Consider the following 23,814-nt stretch of genomic DNA (forward strand, 5'->3'; position numbering starts at 1 on the left):
AGTTTAATGAAGATTGACATCATTTAGATTTAATGTGTATATTTTATTTTACTTGTTATAGGTTTCCATTGAATTATGGTGATAACTTAATTTTAACCCTTGTTTTCTATGTATTCAGTAAATGGCGCTTGGCCCACTATGGTTCTGAACCCTTCAAATAACTTAAATTATATTATATAATATTACATATTATATTATATTATATTATTTTTATATTATATTATGTCAGACGTTACTGTAATAACATTATAGCATTATGTCCATCTAGAGAAACTACTCTTTCCAATGGTGAAATAATAATTAATTATACAAATCGGTTAATTTAGCTTCCGATATTACTTCATACAAACACAGAAACATTCTCTGTAGGCTATCTTTCATAGCTTTCGATTGTTGCTGTCCAAGGTCCCTTATAGACGAAGTCATTTGTTTTTTAATTCATTACACGGCCTTAGATGGCAGTTATTTTAACTTTAAAACTCATTTATATCATTAAATATCAGTCCTATTAAAATTTTTCAAGGAATAAAACTTATCGCAAATTATTTTTAAAGAACCTTTTGTTATGTAACATTGTTCACAAAAATCAATAACAAGCGATATATTTCGATTTATTTAATTCAGGCCCCCTTATAACCCCCCTTTTAAATGATGTATTTTGAATGCCATATAGCCTAAAATCTAAGTTACAACGAACTTAATTTATATTCCAATTTTCATCGAAATCAGTTCAGCCATTATCGCGTGAAAAGGTAACAAACATACAGACAGACATGTAAACAAAAATTTCAAAAAAGCGATTTTCGGTTTCAGGGTGGTTAATTATATATGTTAGGACCAATTATTTTTGGAAAATCGGAAATTATCAGAAAAATTTCGGCTACAGATTTATTATTAGTATAGATTACCTATCAGCAATTTGCTAGGAGAAGTCGTCGTACATAGATCAGTTTTTCACTAAACCTAAATATACCTAACCTAACATTTGATTAATTATTGCTTAAATAAATACTACAGGGTTAATACAAAAATGCTATATATGTAACGACTCCTAGCAAATTACCAACACCTATTATCATAATTAAGCCTAGGTACAGAATAATTCTCATCCTTCTAAGCGCTAACAACTGATTTGTCTCATTTTTTAACTTCAAATCCTTCCAAAAGTTTTACACAAGCTGCGGCTGTATATCGCTGAACATTTACTATTCTGTAACGCAATACACTCACACTTCCTGCGACAAGTGAACAAGTAAACCGGCACTCTCGCAAGTCCTCGGCATAGTACCATCAAAATACAGGATCAAGTCTAACTTAATGTTGCGTAAACCACGTCACCACAACTATTTCATTCCTAACTGTACCAACATACCCAAAGAGGCTACAGAATTCTTCAAAATACAAATCCATCTCAACTACTTCTTTCTTCTTGCTTTATTTATAGATATCTTATTCACTAATGGATCCGAATTTTGTCTGTGTTAAGTCAAATTACAGAAAATCACCATCTTTATATAATCACAACTAAGTAATTTAAGGCAATTATAACATTATAAAAAGTAAATTACTGGCAAAAACACATGAATAAGGAAAGGGATGACAAACGCGTCTGCACTTCACCAAAACAGATGGAGAGTTAATGTAAACAACACGAGTTGTAAAATACGCAACGTATCTAATTAACTTCATATGTTCGCTGTGGGAACTTTCATCCCTAACATTACCTGCTACCGTTTATGTACTCAATTCATGAAATGAAATTCTTGAATAAAAACATTCGCTCTTTTAATAAGAGTAAAATTTGTGAATTAAACGTTTATGAAAGCGGAAGCTTTACGTCATTTTGATGAGAGTTTCCAAATCTATCTGTTCATTGAAATGTTATTCTACATAAAATTGGAAAAGAAATACAGTTAAATGGATTTCATGTAATGTTGCTCACGGTATTGTCGCAGACTGTTTTACCTAAACACACTATATAGAAGGAATTTTAATATATTTAAAACTATTAAAATTAAAGTGAGCTTAATTTCTTTTATGAACATAGAATATTCTGAAATACCAAGCATACACGTACTCCACTCAAAACTGATACGTATAGTAATCACTAATTGCTATGTAAACTTCCCTCACTATCACTGTAATCCGGGAGATCAAAGTGACCAAAGTCGATATGAATGTCACCCATCACGTTAATCCCAATTTCATGTTGAATATTTGGAGGTTGATCATCAAATATGGCAGGGCCTTCTCCATTGAGCAAAATATCTTCGTTAGGGGGAGGACTTAAGTCTTCTAGTCCATTAACAACCTGAGCATCAGGTTCAGCCACATTTTGTTCAATATCAGGTTCAGCCAAATCGTGTTCAGCACCATGTCCAGCCAAGTTTTGTTCATCACCAAGTTCAACCAACTCTTGTTCATCACCAGATTCAGCCAAATCTTGTTCAGCATCAGGTCCAGCAAAATATTGTTCAGCACTAGGTTCAACCACATCCTGTTCAGATTCAGCCACATCCCCCTGTTGTTCAGGAGCAAGTTGATTATCTGATGGCCTAGAAATTTGATTGTTGTCAGAGTCTTCCGCTTTGTCGAGTGAATCAATGGTATCTCCTGACAAACTTAATGTTTCAGGTGTAGTAGGCAGGGAGACAGGCGAGATACTCTGAGATCGCGTGATGTTTGAAGGCAACGACACAGCTAAGGAAATCTCTGAAGGTGATTCTGTAGGTAGAGGTGCAAGTTCACTGCAATCAGAACTCTGAACTGAAGTATTTGAACGTTTACACAACGGCGTCAACAACTCTTTTGCAGTACTCGGATCATCCAGTTGAAGAGTAGTTGTCGACAATTCTCCTTCGGTTAACATTGTTAGTTTTTCAAACATTTCCGTCAGAGTTTCTATGTTCATTGATGGCTCTGAAGGTTTTCCATAATTAGTCGCTTCCTCTGATTGAGCCTGAAATCCAGTCATATGTAACTCCCTTTTAATCTTAACAGCCTCCTCCTGCATACGAGCTTCCACTTGAGAGGTTTGCACTTTTGAGACTAGAGCTGAAGCATGTAGTCCTACTAATTGTGAGGCTTTGTCTTTGGAGGAAAATAAAACTTCTTGAGATACAGTCTGATATTCAGACTTCGACGACGGAATTTCTATCTGCATGGATGGTTCATCCTCCTCCTGCCTATGAGTTTCCACTTGAGAGGTATACGCTTTAGAAACTGAAGCCGAAGCGTGCAGTTCTACACATTTTGAGGCTTTGTGTTCGAGTGGAGATGCATATTCTTCAGGCAGAGTCGTGTGTTCAAACTTTGTCGACCGAATTTCTATCTTCATAGTTGGTTTTTCAAATTTTGAACTTTTTTCTAACTTAGCTTCGTCCTCGGATTGGGGCGGGAATCCAGCCACGTCTTTTTTCTTTTCAACTTTAACAGTCTCTTTTTCGGTACGAAATTCCATTTTAGAGGGCGACACTTTCGAGACTGGAGCTGAAGCGTGCAGTTCTACAACTTTTGGGGCTTTGTCTTCGAGAGAAGATGTATATTCTTCAGACAGAGTCGGGTGTTCAAATTTTTCTGATGGAATTTTTATTTGTATAGATTGTTCTTCAAAATTTGAACATTTTTCTATCGTATTTACTTCCTCAGATTGAGCCGGAAATCCAGCCATGTCTACCTTCTTTTCAACTTTAACAGTCTCTTCTTCGCTACGAGTTTCCACTTGAAAAGGTGGCACTTTCGAGATTAGAGCTGAAGCGTACACTACTCCAGATTGAATGTCTTTGTCTTCGGAGTGAATTGCGTCTTCCTCTTCACTCACAATTGGTTTTTCATCATATACTGATGATTTTGGAATACAAGTAATTGGACGGTCCACTAATTTTTGCAGTTGAATTTTTACTTCTGACGAAGAAGAAGGTTCATTTTGTTGTGCAATTACAGGTATCATATGTTCATCGGACGTTGTAGCTTTCTCATCACTTACATCCATTTTTGTGCGCTTCAATTTCGGATCTACAGTTGAAGTTTTCAAATTTTCTGGCATTATAACTTTGCTAGCAGTTAAAGTAAATTCATGAAGTGTAATTCGACTTTCAACAGGTGTTTCTTGGTCTGTCGAAGAAATATCAGAACTTTGTGGTAGTGCCAATGGATTTATTTTTAAGTTGTATTTTGAAGTTATGGTTTCTTCAAGCTGGATATTCTCCTCTGTATCTAATAATTGCTCTTGAAGTTTCGAAAACTTAGCCGGAGTTCCAGGTTCTTCATCCTTTCCTACAGCACCAGATTCGTGTTGTACGGTTGGGACTGTTTTCTCTATTTCGGCAAATTTTCCTGAAGACTTCTCACATAACGTAGGTTCCATTTCAGGTGGTGTTTTTTGTAGTTCAGGTAAGTCACTATCACTGGAATCATTTGATGAAAGAGATTCAGAGTGTTCTTCGTGGAGTTCTGCTATTTCTTTGTATTTGTCCATATTATTAGCCCGTAAAGATTCCTGAAATAAAATTGAACTCATTACATATAAAGCTACACATTATGCAAGGAATTCAGTTAATCAAGACTTTTATAGAATATTGAAAAATTGAACTTAATTTCGAAATTGGAGAGAGAATATATTAGCCTCGAAGATAGGATAAGCTAGTGACTAGGAGAGTTAAATATCGGAATGCTCCAACGGAGATTAGCCGTCAGAGAAGCCTACACATGAAAGGGAAACGTGGTACAAAACCCGTTAATGATATTGTTTATCTTAATAACAGAGTGAAATAGAAAGTTTATTTTAAGTCAGAAACTTAGTGTGGCAGGCTATTCAATTTTACTTTCTTTCCAAAGGAAACCTTTATTATCCACTATCATTACATTTATTTTTGTAGAGAAACTGACAGTCCTCTCACTTATTGTTACAATGTAGGCCTACTGTTATAGGCCTACATGCATTGTAACAGTTAGTGGAGTATTTTCTAGTGTCACTTTACCATTAGTATAGAAGATAAAAGAAAACATCAAAATATCAGTTGTAAAATTAACAATTAAAAATCTAACAAGGAATGCTATAATCTTGAGATGAGAAATAATGAGAAATTTTAAGATGAGAAATAATGAGGATTCATTTGGTGCAAGAGATTCAAAGTGTTCTTCGTGCAGTTCTGTTATTTCTTTGTATTTTTCCATATTCTTAGTCCATGAATATTCCTGAAATCAAATTGAACTCATTACATACAGGGTGTTTCATAATTCCTATTACAAACTTCTAGGGGTTGTAGAGAGGACTAAGTAGATAAAGTTTTGATTAGAAAGCCATGTCCAGAAATGTATCGTTTCGATGCAAAATAAGTTTGAAGATCGATTCGATTTACAATTTTCCGTTTCACGGTACGCAAACTAAATCCCCTGATATCGTGTGTCTTCTGTTTACAATCAGTTCTACGGTGTCCGCTTTCACATCAATGAAGATTTGCCACTGGCACTACGTAAGCAAATGTGGTTCCAACACGATGGCGCACCCGCGCACTTTTCATTTGCCGTCCGCGAACATCTCCACCAAACATTCGGGGAAAGGTGGATAGGTCGAGGTTGTCCAAATCCTTGGCCACCACGGTCGCCAGATTTAACTCCTCGACTTTTTCCTTTGGGGCCACGTGAAGAACCTTGTTTATGAGACTCCTGTAGAGTCGGAGGAAGATCTCATTGTCTCTAGTGGAGTGGGAGATGTGAAATCGATTCGATCTTCAACAATTTGCATCGAAACGATACATTTCCGGACATGGGTTCCCATTCAAAAATTTATCTACTTAGTCCTCTCTACAACCCCTAGAAGTTTTTAATAACAATTACGAAACACCCTGTATAAAGCTACATATTATGCATAGAATTCAGTTAATCAAGGCTTTAACTAATGTAAGAATTGTACCATACATAAATAATGAATCTCTAATTGCTTTAATCATATCTATGAAGATATAATTATTATCAAATAACAGGTCGAAACTGATTACAGTTTATCGCCTCTTTTTTTTTAAGATTCATTAAAATGCGTCAACTTTGAATGCAATATTTATGTCAATACTGTGATTGCAATAAAATTCAGAACCGATATTTTTCTTTCTAGAAATTCTTTTCAACGACTAATGTAAATTCAAGACCATTGCTAACACTTAGTATTGTTGTTTGGTCAACTGTCCGAAGATAGGTCTGAACCTCACAAGTGATACCAAGAAGGCACCACTTATGAGGCAATTAGGCCAGGAGATGATGAGGTAGGGCGGCCAGTTCCTTTCCCTCTCCATTGCATACATCGCCGATTAGCTACATATTCCACTAGTCAAATTTCAGATGTATAGCCTACAAACAATTGTTGTTCTTCTGACGCATATCGCCAAATGCGATTACTGCCTGATAAATAATAGATGTAACTACATTATCAGCCAGAACCTCAATCAGAGGTAAAACATAGTATGAGGGTGCTTAATGTAACAAGTGCTCTCCAGTTTGGACAAACTTTATTTCACAGGCAGATATACTGATATATAGTGATAGGGTACTGGTACGCATTATTTGCATCACCATGCTTGTACTCGTACAAACACTTGATCCAATGGTAGATCAAGCATCGATGCCGGCATAGAAGAAATCTGCGACAAGTCCCTGAAGCCACCTCATGAACTCATGATGGCTTGCTGCATGGCCGTATCGGTGTTGATATCTGGCTATATCGATTGGAGGTTGGATAAGTCTATGTCCCAGACATCCCCATCCCCATTTCCTCTGCCGAATTTCTAATGTAGTTCTTATCCAGAAACTTACATTTAATCCGGCCAGAATATTCTTAGTATGCTACGCAAGCATCCATTAGTAAGGGCTTGCAACTGGTTAAAATTGCTATTTAACGTGTCAATATTTTATGTTCGACCATGCCGAAATGTAGTAATTATACACCTGGTAGCAGCCCTTTAATGGACCTCATTAAAGTACATTTATCCATTAAAGTTCAGGTTTTCCACCAATCAGAAAACACCATTGTAGCAATATGAAAGCGCAAGTATCGATTATTCTCGGATATGCAATCGAAAGACAACTAGCGAAACGTCACGGAGGCTGGAAATCCAATACTGTCGCAGAAGGTTATGTTCTGTTATTATAATAATTAGCGTTAATTGTAAATAATATTCAAATAAATTCAATTTGTCATCTCGTTTTTCAATGTCTAAATCAATTTCCAGGTTATATCAAGATAAATGTTCATTTTACTCCTTAGATTATATCAAGGTCAATGACATTTGTTCCTCGGAAAAAATCAATACTTTCGCGTCTGCGCAAATCTAACAATTTACGAGATATTGTACAAGGTCACTTCCGCTCCCCAGTCATATAAGAATAATATGAATACTTATGAATAATTTCAAGTTAGAAATATGGTCGAGCATAAAAAGTCACATGAAACTTGCCTACAATGGTAATTAAGACGCTCGTATGAAAATTATGAAACTCGCTTGCTCTCGTTTCATAAACATACTCACGTCTTAATTACTACCATTATAGGCTCGCTGCATAATGTACTATTAAGCAACAGTTTCGTTTCATATTGTTTTTATAATATTTACTTGCCACCTTGCAACTTATATTTATTACTTGATGCTTTCTCGTCAGTTGTGATTTAAATTACAATATTTCCTTTTCGTCCCGGTTTGAAATAAATAGCTTTCATTATTCTATATACTCTCTTTCAGAGTTTTGTATACTATACATTTTCACAGTTTGATTCCTATAAAAACGAAACACTTATTTCCAATTAACATAGGCCTATTTGAAGGACAAATTAAATCTACAAGGCAATTTAAATATCTAGTCAATTATCCATAAATTATCGCCGCATCTTTTTTCTTGCTTTCGATTGTGTTTTTATATTTCCCCGAAACGATTTCAACACATGCATCTTTTTCTGTTTTGAAAAATTCTTTGCTCGCTCCTTTTTATGTTTATTTTCAGCCATTTCTTTACAATGAAACAAATGACGGTGTGATCATGAAACTGTAATACCAGCTGACTAGCTATGTTGCCGAACCGATGTTGTGTACTTAGATCACTCTATACTTAGAGCACTTGATCCAAGGTTAGTACTATATATCGTAACGTGTGTCTGAACTATTCATTTTTCGATCGTAGGTCAGCGAGTTCATACAATCGGGCCTAAGTGTTGTATTGGAATTCAGGAAATATATTGGATACATGGTCGTATATGCAACAAAAATTGCGACAGTGGCCGCGGCTACTTGACTATTCGTGATTCCCCCTTGTCAAACCAGTTCTGTAGGCCAATTTACAGACAGCAATTGCTCAGTGTGCGCCATAAGGATAAGATAAGATCATGACGGATAACTTATCTGTTGGAATGTCACAGGGAAACCAGAGCTCCCGGAGAAAACCCCTGTACAACGTATCCCTGTACAACGGGATCCGGATCATTCGTCATAAATTTTTCGCCACTAGGACGATTCGTAGTACATTAGAATTTGTTTTTCGGACGATTCGTAACACATTACATTTTTGTATAACAATATCATTCCGCAGTTATGGTTTCACATAATCCGTGGCGCTACAGCCCGTGAAGGGCCCAGACCGACCAGCCGGCGGCTGGCCTCACACCCACATGTCGAAGCAGAGGTGGACGATCATCCAACCAGAATGGAGGTATCGTATGGTTAGCAGGATGATCCCCCCAGCCGTTATAACTGGCTTTCGCAACCGAATGTCTCTACCTATCGTAGCTCCCCAAGTGCATCGCGATGCTGGGTGGGCACCGGTCCCATACACTGGCCGAAATTTCATGAGAAAATTTCTTCCCCCATGAGGACTCGAACCAGCTCGCATTCCGTAACGGGAATCTTAGGCAGGATGCCTTAGACCACGACGCCACGGCGAGGGACACTATTTCACATGCCATTCAAAAAAGTTTGTACAAATGTTTCCACAGTTTCGGTTTTACATTTCATTCAAACAAAATTTGTATATAGGCCTACATATTTCGTGATGGATAGTCTGAAGAAGAACTGTTCTCATTTTCGATTATGTGGAAGACAATTTCATTAGAGGTCGAAGACAACAATCCCTTTTCCCACAGAACATATGGAAGTGCTATGATACGACCTTAATGGAATTGCCAAGAACAACAACAACACCTGGCATAGGCTTAACCTTTTAATGGGAAAAACGCACTCCTCACTGTGTCATCTTCTATAGGCATCCAACAAGGAAAACTCAGTGCGCAGAAACCAGCGGGCGTGACTGTCTCGCGCAGATGATGTACACTCCCGTTCCCAGCATATTCTCAAGCCTACTGCAGGAGGGTAAGAGGGGTATAGCATGCACGGCGCGAGGAGTTCGAGCTGAGTTTTGTTTGTAGGATACCTATAGCACTCTTTCAGAGAGAGAGAGAGACGGCAGAAATCAACGTGGAAAAGAAAGAATGACAAGTGGCATACCTTCACGCAAGAAAAAAGAAGACATACATTGACTTAGACAAAATAATTCAGAGAATTGTTGAAAAATATGGGGAGTACAAAGATAACGATAATATATTAGGATACTTAAGGTCTCTTGAATATAACGTAGGAGGACATTTTGACTTTTATATATTTAAAACATAAGATTAATATAATTTTTAAGATTACAATATTCATGCGTTCATATTGGCAGCAAGTAGTACTGTGACAAAATTGTCATTGTAACAAACATGTCACATGTTACGAAAAAATACTTGTGAACAACTTATTGTAACCAACAGGTATTGTGACCAAATTTTCATTGTAACCAACTGCCAGCGACTATACAAGCCGGTAACGGAACATTTGTGGCGAAACGTCATAGACCCATTGCAAACACGATTTTGAAGCTCGAATCGGAAGATAATTCCAACAGCTCCTCATCATCATCATCATCATCATCATCATCATCATCATCATCATCATCATCATCTTTGACGAGCAAACATTTCTTGCCATTTTTTCGTCTGTTTTTTATTGCAGAAAGGAAAATATTCTCTTATGTTAAATTTCAGTCGATCAATATACTATTTTAGGCCTACATTTGTAACAAAATCGGAAAGTAGCTGAGAATAGCAAATGAATCTAATCCTACGTTCTCAATTCTGTGAGGACAGAAGTTTGTTTAATACTCGTAATTTCTTATCATTACTTCAGTCTTATCCTGAATGTTAACACTCTGATCATGTTGGAACCTGACGACTGAAATTTATATAATTTTAAGAGCTAACAATGCAGAAAGATAGACAAAACATTCAAGCCAAGATACATTTCTCAGACAGCCTCGTTCCTCTTAAATTGCCTTAATAGTTTCATAAATAAGAAATCCTACAAGTTATAAAATCAGAGAACATGATAGAATTCACTTACAAATGGCTTTTAAGGAACCCGCAGGTTCATTGCCACCCTCTCATAAGCCCTCCATCGATCCCTATCCTATGCAAGGATAATCCAGTCTCTGTCATCATATCCCAGCTTCCTCAAATCCATTTTAATATTATCCTCCCATCTACGTCTCGGCCTACCAGCTAACACTCTATATGCATTTCTGGTTTCGCCCATACGTGCTACATGCTCTGCCCATCTCGAATGTCTGGATTTAATGTTCCTAATTATGTCAGGTGAAGAATACAATGCGTGCAGTTCTTCGTTGTGTATCTTTCTCCATTCTCTTGTAACTTCATCCCTCTTAGCCCCAAATACTTTCCTTAGCACCTTATTCTCAAATACCCTTAATCTCTTTTCCTCAAAGTGAGAGTCCAAGTTTCACAAAAATACAGAACACTAGGTAATATAACTGTTTTATAAATTCTAACTTCCAGATTTTTTGTCATGAAGACATCCGACAAGAACTAAATATCGCAGCCATTACAGAGACAATCCACAAGTATCGGAGCAACTGGCATGAGCATGTTCTACGGATCCAAATGATAGACTACCCAGGAGATTATTAAATTACAGACCCCTTGGATACCGAGATCGTGGACGCCCGAAGAAGCGATGGAGAGACCAGCTTTTCACCTGAGACGGAACAGGCCAAATGGCCTAAACCCTGATAGCTATTGATGATTATGATTATATTTTTTGTCAGCAGATTAGATGACAAAATCTTCTCAACCGAATAATAACAGGCATTTCCCATATTTATTCTGCGTTTAATTTCCTCCCGAGTGTCATTTATATTCGTTACGGTTGCTCCAAGATATTCGAATTTTTCCACTTCTCCGAAGGATAAATCTCCAATTTTTATATTCCCATTTCGTACAATATTCTGGTCACGAGACATAATCATATTACTACCTTAATATACCATTTGAAAACACATCTCAGTTGCGCGGACCACAATTTGGAGACCTCTCACTTAAATCTTTTGAGATTTACCCAGACACTTGTTGCTAGAGATGGAGTGTGACAGCGTTTTGCCGTCACAGTTCCGAACTTTGACAGCTCCGGAAAAATCACTGTGATAGATAATAGCAACTTTGTTACAGTATGATTTTTTTGTTCGGATGATTCTAAGCGACTGCGAATGCGGTAATGCCCTGGCATTCACATAGTTACTCGTTAAAGTTGATGGCAGGCAAAACATGCCACATTCCAGACTCATTGTCATCATCAGTCGTAATGTAAATGTTTCTTGTTGCTGCAAGTCCCAGCTTGTCTGGATCCTTCAAGTTCTCAAATTGTGATCATTTTACAAAATTAAGGAATGTACTACGCCCTCAAATTAAATTTGAGTCCCGTGAATGCAAGAGACGAGCGCTAGTAGCTCGTTGTAGCATTCAACTTACAGTTTCATCTGTGAGTGACGTCATGTTACAAAAGAGAATGCAATGAGTGAAGTAATACATGAATCAGGGATTGCAGAAACAGCACATGTCACTATTTGTGGCGAAATGAGTTTATTCGAGTTTCATGGACTGTTGATATAGGGCTATCATTCCATGCAGGAACCACATACTTATGTCAGTATAGCTGCCTCACATTTGGTGACCTGTGAAATTCTGGAAGCGCGCAGAAACAACTGATGTCAAAGACGTGTGCCGACACATTGGTTCCGATTCCAGACGGCAGACATCTACGACACAAGGATACAAAAATTGATCCCACTGAATGACAAATGTCTCAATTTTGGTGGTGAATACATTAAAAAATAACTTAACACTTCCTATATATGTTGCAATAAAACGTTCCATGAAATTTTGTTCTCTTTCTGTAAACGGCCCCAGGGAAACTTATTTTTTACGGCCTTCGTAATTGCGCTCCAGTGGCCAAAATTTGTGTAAGCACTTCTTTTGACAATCTTTTTTTTTATCTGCTCCCAAAAGAATGTTTGCTTGTAGGTACAAAGGAGAATACCATATTTACCTTCTTCATTGGCATATCTAGACAAAATCGTGCCAATTCAAAGATATACGCAAAGTAATGCGTTACATAGCCTACCACACGAATATCAAGAATTTTACAATAATATTCTTCAATGGCCTATTGCGGAGAAATAAGTTCATTTATGTGCTGAACTTATGTATTAAGTACGCAGTAGCCCTATGCATACATTATATCCCTAATTTGACAAATAAACTTTAGTTGTACTGAAATTATTATACTACCATTTTGATTCCTTGCAGAAACAGCACATGTGAACTAATATATATATATATTGATTTATTTCATTGACAATTCATTAGATTCCAATAAATTTGGTATAAAACGACACATCTATTAGGCTTCTGTCTGAAGAAACCAGTACTATAGCCAATGATGTGGTCTATCACCAGTAATACCGTTTTTTGTGCCTATTGAAAAATTTTGTTTTCATGACGTGCTGTTTCTGCAGTCCCCGATTCATATATAATACGTGTAAAAAATACGGTGGATAATGTTAATATTAGTAATATGTATGTATGTATGTATGTATGTATGTATGTATGTATGTATGTATGTATGTATGTGTGTGTGCATGTATGAGTATGTATGTATGTACGTACGTATGCATGCATGCATGTATGTATGCGACGCCTACCCACTTCCCTTTACATGATTCGGGTTCCGGAGAGATTTAACCCAGGCATATTGGTGCAAAATTATTAGTTGAGGCATACCTCATTGCAATAATTAACTATACAGTATTGAGCATACACTGTATGTGAAGACGATCTGAAATTGGATAAAATAGTCTATCAGAATTAACTAATTATACGGGTACAACGCAGTATTTATATGAGTATAACATTTTCAGCACCTCCTATACACGTATATTCACCACTATCTCATACAACTCGCTGGCACGAATAGTAAACACCTCTTTACCAACTTTGTTTTTATTCGTTGGTTGCAAATGCGAGAGGGAGAGGGAACGGTGATTCACATTCTTTTCAGACACAGATTTAGCTTGGAGGCGTAGTAACTGTCTTTTGCAAGCGGAAATTATATCGAAACAAAAACGGAATAAATCCGAATGTTACAACCAAAATGCTTAATGCAGCCCGTAATGTAGTGAACACAAATATTCGTTTTGAGACCCAAACCATTACTTCTAACTGGTGACAGTGAAGTGTTCAGTTTCTTTTTTCTTTCTTAGTAAGTTATTTTACGACGCTGTATCAAGATCTTAGGTTATTTAGCGTCTGAATGAGATGAAGGTTATAATGTCGGTGAAATGAGTCCGAAGTCCAGCACCGATAGTTACCCAGCATTTGCTCATATTGGGTTGAGGGAACCACGGAAAAAACCTCAACCAGGTAACTTGTCCCAGCGGGGATTCGAACCCGGGCCACTTGGTTTCGTGTCCAGAAGGGTTAGCCGTTACTCCATAGGTGTGGACTTGTGTGTGTTCAGTTTCTCTTTCACATATTCCATAACATTCGATTATTTAAAATTTCATAGAATCAACAATGAGAGTTAAATTCTTGTAAATTAATCTTCTTTAGCAACATGAATTATATAAATTAATAATATATTTATTCAAAACATATCAATGTTTCCCATCATGAGCCAACAGTTGTTTGTTTTTCTGTCTTCTGCGAATTGAATTGATATACCGCTGCCATGTTTTGTATAAACAATAGTGATTAGCGCGGCGACTACACTAAAAACAAAACACATGCTGACCTGTCTTGCTGCGATGTGTTCCGAGAATGTTCATGAAGACGAGTCTTTCATGAAAGAATAGGCTATAGCAGATAGCGAGTGTGAGTTCATCTCTGTTCTAGACCTACCCCGTCTTCTACACAAACACTTGAGTTCCTTACAGACGAACCAATAGCGATCTTGTAGTATTAGTAAACCATAGTTTAACGAATAGAGCTACTTTCATTTGAATTCGATCTCCCTACGTACAACACACGGGATTGATGTCTGATTTTGTGTTGAATTATTTAACGATGATATAAAACAGAGATTGTATAACTTTACAAATATTCCTATACATACGAGTATATCTGAAAAAAATTCAGCGAGTTTTCGTGCGGTCGGGGATCAGTGACAGGCTAGTAGGTTTGATTTATTCAGGATTTTGATATTCCTTGCATACATGTTTTTTGATAGATAGCTAGACACATAGATAGAAAGAGAGTGTTTGTAATGTCTAGGATCAGTGACAGGTTTGTTTAGGTTTTTGGTATGTCTTGCATATACGCTTTTTTTTAGATAGGTACAGAAATAGATTTAGGTCTACCCCGAACAGAAGAAAGGAGTGCTTTTGCACTAAGCATTATGGTGGTATAACCAAAACCACCATTTCTGGCATGTGAAATAAGTAATGGTAACGTTGAGAGCGAGTATCTTACCTTTGCCAGAGTGGGCGTGAAAGCTGACAACTAATGTGATTAGCAGATTTTTGGCGTCACATCTGTTTAGGAGGTGGTACCACTCTCAGCCGAAGTGGCAACATGCCACTGACTGGACAGTGTACTCAAGGACACGCCCCAGAAACGCAAAGTGTGAGTGTCTTGCCTTCGAGCAGTCAGTGTTGGGTGGTACCGTTCTCAGCTGCACTGACAAAAAGTGCTTACTGACTGGCTTTTTACTCAAGGACACGCGCCAGAAACGCTGACACTGGCTGTACAACTGGTTGACGTTTACGCGTGAAAATGTCTGAGAAAATCATCGGTCAGGTGTATGAAAAATGAAGGTATTTGGAGTAGGGTGAGTGAGCTAATAGCTTTCGCAGTGTTCACATCGTGCCTCTATTCTCCCGTGTGTGATGTGTAGCGTACTTTCATTTCCCTCCTCAACACGAAACCCCCAGTCTTTTTGTCCGTGATCGACTACAGCAGGCCTGGGCGTTAATGCTTCAATTGAGATATTGCAGACTACCCCTTAACTCCCCACTCCACTTTTCCCGGCTGAGACAGTTATGTATCTGACCGATACGAGTAGACCTGAAGACAAGCATAGCTGAGTGACGGATTGTACCGGGACACCATTTTGCTTTTACTAACATTTATAATATTAATCTGGCTATGCCTTTGGATTAGCGGTTGAGAACCGGAAACACCGTTTGCCACCCCCTTCCACGACTGGAGTACAATGATACTGGCGTAAAATACAAATAAATCACTTTACTAGGTATAGGAGGGAAGAAAAGCAGTTCATCCATTTACTTAAATTAGGAAATATCACAATTTTGAGATCGATAATTTTCGTTAGGTTTTTGTTTAATCAAAATACAGTACAGTGTTAACAATAAGTGTTTTTACTCACGAACTGAGTTATCCATGCCAACGTATTCATAATGCAGTGTGTATTATACTTTCTACAGCCCATTAGCGTACAATATAGAGAATGAAGTTAAATTGAAAAATAATCATAATATGGATATTTAAACACATTTTTTTAAATGGTGGCCGTTCATTTCGATACAGCTTCAGTTATTTTGTGCATACTATCGAAAACGTTTCAAGCATATCTTCTAGAATTTAATGTATTGTTTCTTGAATGTAATTCTTTCTTTTATTGTTGTAGAATGGTTAGGAACATCACATTCTTTATGGTTGTGAAATTTGGACTCTCACTTTGAGAGAGGAACATAGGTTAAGGGTGTTTGAGAATAAGATGCTTAGGAAAATATTTGGGGCTAAGAGGGATGAAGTTACAGGAGAATGGAGAAAGTTACACAACACAGAACTGAACGCATTGTATTGTTCACCTGACATAATTAGGAACATTAAATCCAGACGTTTGAGATAGGCAGGGCATGTAGCACGTATGGGCGAATCCAGAAATGCATATAGAGTGTTAGTTGGAAGGTCGGAGGGAAAAAGACCTTTGGGGAGGCTGGGACGTAGATGGGAGGATAATATTAAAATGGATTTGAGGGAGGTGAGATATGATGAAAGAGACTGGATTAATCTTGCTCAGGACAGGGACCAATGGCGGGCTTATGTGAGGGCGGCAATGAACCTCCGGGTTCCTTAAAAGCCAGTAAGTAAGTGAGGATGTTTAGCAAACACAACTGTTTTACAGTAACTCCAAGAGAAATAATGCAAAACAATCAAATCAGTCGACATGGTGGGCCATAATCTTGCGCCTCTTGTTATTCTGTTCCTACTGTATAACAGAGTACCTTATGTACTGTAAATTCAATGTTTACTTGTGCCCGCTCCGCACAGATAAATTTATCCAGACATGCTGTCTACTGTGCATCCAAATGTTCATGTCGCAGGGTCGTAGAAAGGGGGGAAATCATGTGAATGTTACTTACTTAGCGAGAAAATTTTATTTAAATTATTTTAAACACTTTATACACAGCATCAAGTATACGTCCAATTTCTAACAGCAAATGTTTTCAGAAAAGAGCTAAGATAACCCAGCCACTAGCCTTTACAGAGGGACCAGTAGAAACGGGTGGGGGAAAATGGGAAGCGTCGTAACCAAACTGACACAGTATCTGTGCAAAAATATGATTCATAATAAATGCATTTTATTCACTGGAGAATATGACCATATTTCTGGAACATACCATACTCACTCATTCAGTACTGTATAGTCTTCTGTGACGGTAAGACGGCTTTGACTGCATATGCGGTTTTGGTTCTATATGGAGGACGGATGGAAGTTTACTAGTATGAGGGGTGGGAGGGAAGTACATTCAAAAGCTCAGGTACAATAAAAATTGAAGTAAAAGTAAAATGATGTCCCTGTATAAGGCATGCATCACAGCTTTCGGCTCTCGCTGGTCGCCTAAAATCCACCACTGATGCACAGTGATTTACTATGTGTTCGTTTCTAAAGCGGTAAAACGGAAAGGACATGGGCGGGGGTATCTCTTTTCCTTTTTCCTTCCCCTTTATGCCCAGGACTGGACTACAACTCCTCACCACTTTTGACTACTCCAGAGGGACGCTTGGCCAAGTCACAACAGACTGCACAACCAAAGACGTTCTTTGAAAAAAAAAATAATAAGAAGAAGCTCCCGGGCCGCTGGTAGTGTTTCGATGAGGTGGGTTACTATTTTGGAAAATATTCAACTGTTGAATTTTGTGTATTCAAACCTAATTTAGTACAGAAACATACAAGATTAAAATTGTACAATATTTTAGCACTAAAATGGAGCAGAATGTTCATAAGTAGGCCTAAGTAGTCCAGGTGCATTTGAACACTCGGTGAAGATAACTTCTATTCATGTAGAAGTCCTGTCAGTGTTATGATTCGTATTTTATCTTTACTCAGAAAAGTCGATGTTCCATATTTTTGTTTCAACTAAACGTTTCAGACCGACGCCTTAGAAATTAATGGGCAAATTTCTGTTATATCGATGGCTAAGAATTGATACCTACAAAAATGGTCATTTAGTTTCACTATATTATTATTTAGATTAACTGCATTATCGGCGTTATTAATTCAATTTTCAAATCTAATTTAGTGCAGATACATACCAGATTAAATATGTATAATATTTTAGCACGACTTATGGAGCAGAAGCCTGGACTCTGACAAAAAAGGCGTTCAACGTATAAGTACCAACGAAATGAAATTCATGAGGAAAACGGCGCGGTACACACTTTGGAATAGGAAAGGAAATACAGAAATTTTGAAAGAATTGACCATCCAATCTATATTACATTTTCTTCAAAACTACAGAATTAATTGGAAACAGCATGTCGAGAGAATGCCAACAGAAAGATGACCAAAGGCAGTACTACATTACCGGACAACGATCTCGCAACAGACCAGTAGGTCTAGTGGATGATGATGATGATGATGATGATGATGATGACGACGATGATGATGATCTACATTATTATGTCCACAAAATTGGACAGTTAATAAATATTTTGTTTTCAAGTAAAAGATCTTGCAAAGCAGGAACATATATAAAATGTTTGTCTATATTGAGAAAAATGTATTTTATAACATTTTTTTTTTTAATTCACCTGCAAATTTATAGATACAAGGTATCACTTCTTAGCCATCGATGTGAAACAGAACAGTGACGTGAAGCCTTCGGCTAAGTTAAAAAATAAATTCTATTTATTGTTATTATTACTTGCCTGTTAGTTTTGACAACAAATTTCTCGACATATGCACAGTATTCATTATTGTTTATAATTAGAATATGATGACGGATTTTTCTTTGGGGAAGAACATGATCGAACTCCTGAATGAAACTAAACATGAAGTCATCGAAACTATCAGAGTAAAGTTACAGAATTCAGAGTTCGATTTCAACTTTGCATTGCTAACAGACATTAGGCCTACGCAACATATCAATGAAATGAACGAAAATTCGAGGACAAAATGAAAATAGTCTACCTCAGACTTAGTTTCCCATTTTAATACCTTCATCAATAGTCTGAAACTCTTTAAATAACATTTTTCTGAAGAAACTTGATATATTTTTGGTCGTGTAAAGACGTGATAAAAGTGTTCCTGTTTTGAATATATAGTTAGCCTATGCTATATATAGTTGTGGATTTCGAGAGCATGAGGTCCCACAGGTAACGTCGTTCAATAATCCAATTAATTTTGAAATTGCATAACAAAATGAACAATTTTAATTAATTATATTTGTGTGATCTGCAGAATGATCCGTTATTTCAATCAAGACTACTATTTTGGAAAATTGTGCCAAGTGAAAGATTTCTTAAGTTGAGTGATTTTTCTAGAAGACTTGCTTACATAATATCTGAAAGTACTTCCGTCTGCGAGTGCACATTTTTCTTCATGAAATCAATTAAATCTATTCAGAGAAATCCATTGAGTGACGTCTGCTTCCGTGGTATCTTATTGCTGCCATAATCTTCGATGAAAATAGGCTTCGAAGATCTTGTTAGTAGAAGTAGGCAAAAACTGTAATTAAACAAATTAAATGACTTTACGTTAAGTGATTAGTTTAATTTTTACGCCCAAGTATTATTATTGTTATTATTATTATTATTATTATTATTATTATTATTATTATTATTATTATTATTGCCTGTATTATTAGTTAATTTATTGGTCTGACCCAATATTTTGGGTTTGCCCTGCCACACAGAATAGCTCACAATAAAATTTAAAATGAAAAAATTATATAAACAGGTTTCAGACAAAAGTGATTAAGACATAAGAAAAAAAAATAGAACCAAGTATAATTTAAATTGAATGTACGCCATTAAGATGCTGACGAAATATCGCTACAAAAAATTATATAATGGTGGTGACGATGGCATCTTGAAGATCTCTCGTCAGCTTGTATTTTTCCCTCCACTTTACAAAGGCTTTCGGAATGGTGCCTCTCGCTCCAAAGAAGAGACCGGTAACTGTGATTTTTTCAATGTTGTATTTCGCTGATAGGTACTGAATCGTGGGCTTGTAGATTTTATTTTTTCTCTTCGTTCACTTCAGATGGTTGAGTGGCTGAGATTTCAAATCTGATCGTAGGATCAATTATTTCGGCTGTCTGTTTATTCCTATTTATAGCTATGATATCGATCCTACGATTGCTCCGTGCAATGCAATGAACTTCCTCGTGAACGTCTAGATTTTTGGATCGAAGTGCATCTGCGATCATAGAACGTATGATGTTGTGACGTTTTATTCTGAGTACTTCTCCCTGTGGGCAACTCCCAAGCACATGTGGTAAAGTTTCATACTCACTGCAGCGCCTACAGTGGGTTGTGCCTGTAGAGCGACTTTGTATGTCTCATTTATTTTGATCTACTATTCATATTTTATTATGCATTTTTCTTTCTTTCTATATGTTATATCGTGAGCTTACAAGGAAAAGGTATTAAGTCCAAAAAGATAGTATTGAGTTAAATCAACTTGAAAGTTTCAATGATTATGAAAAATTTGGTTTTGCATTTAAACTCATTTACTCCTCCCTGTTAAATAATACATGTATTAAGCTACATATTGGCATATTTTTCCGATTGAATTATGTTTTTAACATAGCTAGGGCTAAATTGAATGAAACTAACATATTCACAGATTTTGAACTTCGTGATATAAAGAGTGCGTTAAATGATCGATCTTTTTAGAGGCTAATTCACAAGCTTACTAAAGAGTCATCTCCAGAATCATCACTTATCATCACTGTCATCCACAGCAGGTACTGGAACCTTGTCAACTGCAGTGTCACATGTTGGCAGAGTGTTGTACCAGCCATGCAACTCTTCAGGAATGATACTTGTTCGACAGACTTTTAGAAGATTATTCTTCTTTGCTGAGCTTATTGGCAACGAATTTTAGTATTCTGCTAGAGGTTGTTTTGGACAAACAAATGGTCGTCCCCCCTGCACGAATTTTGATTGCTCTATATTAATCAGAATACCCACACTTAAATTGTAGAGTCCAAAATGTTTCTTTCGTGTAACTGAAAGACTTTACTTTGAGCCAATTAAGAACGTCACCATTTTCATCTTTGGATTTCTTTTCCACCAACATATTTGCCACCTGCTGTAGGTTGGAGTATTTCTTTCGGAGAGAAGTTCAGAGTTTACGAATAATTTTTTCTAAAAACACTGTGTACCAGAAGCAAAGAAATTCTGACGGCTTCCAAACACAAAGGAGGAGGAATCGTAAAAACAGTGGTCCTCGTCGAGATTCTTACAATTCCTTCTCCTTCCTGGAATGCTGCTGATGGCTCAAAGGAGAATTAGGCTGTCTTTCTGCCTTCCAATAGGTTGAACACACCTCCTTTCGCCACTCTTCAGAAATGTTTTCAGTACACTTAAATCCAGACAAGTTACAATTTAGAGGTTCAAATAATTTTAGCATTTTGTGATTTTTTAATTTTATATGTCAAGCCACATTACATTTCCATTTGCTTGGATTCCTTTTTCTCCATCTACTTCCACTTTTTTGGGTTAGTTCTCCAGGTACCGCACATTTTTCATTGTCTTCTGAATACTCAGAGTTAGGATGGCAATGAAAACCTAAACCTGCAAAATCACTTCCGAAAGCATTATAAATTTTCTCCAACACATCTTGTTCCCTTATGACGTATGAGGTTCCTGCTGGTAAATGATCATTTTATTCATTGCATCCTGAGTAATAATTTTTGTTATAATAAATTAAATCATCATGTTTATTTTAGATGTTATGTATTATTTAATTTATTTCGCTTATTTGTAGATCATATCAAATTTAATTTATTAATCAAACATTTTTAATTGGAAATGGAATATCCACAATAAAATGTTTAATATTTACTACCTTGTCATTAGGTGGTCTACTGGATCTCAAAACAAGATTAACAAATGATTAGGTACATCATAAAAATAGCAACTTCACTTCAAAATGTTAAAGTAATACATAATTTGTTTTGGCTATCATGTATATTTTAAGAAGAATCACTTACTAGCAATCTGCAAAGCTAGCTGCAATGATTTCCTTCCTCTTGTCATATAATTGTTCATTTGTATGAGAAAAAACATATGCAATCAATGTTAATCACTAACATAGATCACTGTGTACCTGATCAGATTATGAGCTAAAAACCATTCTTCCTGTACAGCTGAAAGTGATATTGAGGTGTACAGTCAAAAGGTATTAAGTGCACTTAATACTCTTTACCTGTCAACATATCGTTTGTAATGGACTTAGTAATTTGCGAAGGTTTCATTACTAAGGAACTATAAGAGTTAAGACTTAATTCGTTTACCCAGTAGACTTATTGTTGTACTTATTACCATTAATAACTCATTTTTCGCATTTTTTGACTTAATAACTTTTTCTTATAAGCCCACGATATACCCACTGATTTCTACAGACTTGTTCTTTGCATTATATTATGATTCTCTACTTCAGTTTTGTGTGTAAAATTGTAGTGTACTCTTACTTTGTAAATTTGTAATGTTTTTTTTTTTTTTTTTTTGTATCGCAGTTTATTCCTGGTTGAGTGTTATAGAAGGCCGTATGGCCTTAACTCTGCCATGTTAAATAAATTATTATTATTATTAAGATTATTGAATATGTGTTACTAGCTTTAATAGGCCTGCTGCAATTAATATCATTATCATTGAATGCTTTAACACATTTGACACTAATTTCTTCAATGAAAGTGTGCGCGGTCTCCATTTCGAAAGTTGTATGTTGTAGTCCATTAGCCCGAAGAAGTTTGTCATCGCTGAAATAGAAGACTAACCAGAAAACTTTGAGGAAATATTATTCTAAATTAATATGTATTCTAATAATGAAAACTACCCGATTAGCAATGCGAGTTTTAGGTGTGTACCAACTCGACAATAACTTTCAAGACTGAATAATGGAAAGCTTAATCAGCATATGGTGGCTAAGGTTGTCTTGTGCTGTGCTTTAGGCTATAGGCATTCGAAGGTTTTCTATTTGACTCTTCTATACTGTAGACTACGCCAGTGATCGCAAAATGTGCTCTAGCGAGGCATGCACCTGAACGGGCCTGAACCCAGTCCAACGTAAGTAAGACGTCACAACACACGCCCCTCGTTCCACCCCTTCGCTTAGCTTACAGTTTAGACAGTAAAATCATTCTGTTATTTAGTGCTGTTCGAACATTTTGTGTGCTGTATAGAGATTACAATATCTACGGAAATGTCAGTTTCAAACAAAAAGAGAAAAGTTCACGAAAACATGTATTTAAGGCGTAACGGAAGGAGAACTTTTTTATGTAGTCATAACTAGAATGTAAATGTTTACTGTGCTCTAAAATATCAATGGGTGTCAACAGCGGCAACAAGCAACAACATTATGTGCCACATCACAATAGTCATGACTTAATTACAGGTAAGTTTGAGAGTTATTCATGTTCAAATTGAAGGAAATTAATATCGTTGGGTCCGTGTGAAGCGACAGAAAAAGAGTTTCTTCATTTTCAATGTCTGCGGTCACTTTAAAAGTTTTCTGAATCAAGAATAAATAAGTACTGTGAAAAAAAAACTGAAATTTTAGCAACAGAACTTAGAGATAAACGATTAAAAAATTATTGCGTGCACTATGAAAATCCTCTTAATATAGGCATAGTGAAAGTAAGACCAGACCTACAATAATTAGAAGTTCCTGAACTCCAAAACGACACATTTGTAAAAAGCAAGTATGAGAATTGTTTTGATTTATATGTTTTACAAATATTAACCTCTCTAAACAGGCACTTTTCAGATCATTTATTGCCAGAATCGGAGCTATGTTCGGGTCTGCCTACATTTTTGTAAACCATTTTTTAACAGAAAATATCAAAATCACCAAGAAGAACCCGCTTAACGGATGTCAGTCTTCATACACAATTAACAGTGGCTATTTATGAGATAATCCCTAATTCTGAAAGCCTAGTCAGTTCAGATGTATGTTCCAGTATTACAATAAAAATACA

The 23,814-nt window shown here is 36.5% G+C and overlaps 1 protein-coding gene across 1 annotated transcript in view; it reads right to left on the bottom strand.

The window, feature by feature from the left end:
• Positions 1-885: 885 nt before the first annotated feature.
• LOC138698230 (enolase-phosphatase E1-like) overlaps positions 886-23,814 on the bottom strand; it is a 30,194-nt gene continuing 7,265 nt past the window's right edge. The window contains exon 2 of the mRNA XM_069824032.1: positions 886-4,498. Within this exon, the coding sequence (XP_069680133.1) occupies positions 2,108-4,477 (2,370 nt within the window). The 5' untranslated portion in view covers positions 4,478-4,498 and the 3' untranslated portion in view covers positions 886-2,107. The remainder of the gene's footprint in view (positions 4,499-23,814) is intronic.

Source organism: Periplaneta americana, chromosome 4 (assembly GCF_040183065.1).
Source record: "Periplaneta americana isolate PAMFEO1 chromosome 4, P.americana_PAMFEO1_priV1, whole genome shotgun sequence".
NCBI classification, from domain to species: domain Eukaryota; kingdom Metazoa; phylum Arthropoda; class Insecta; order Blattodea; family Blattidae; genus Periplaneta; species Periplaneta americana.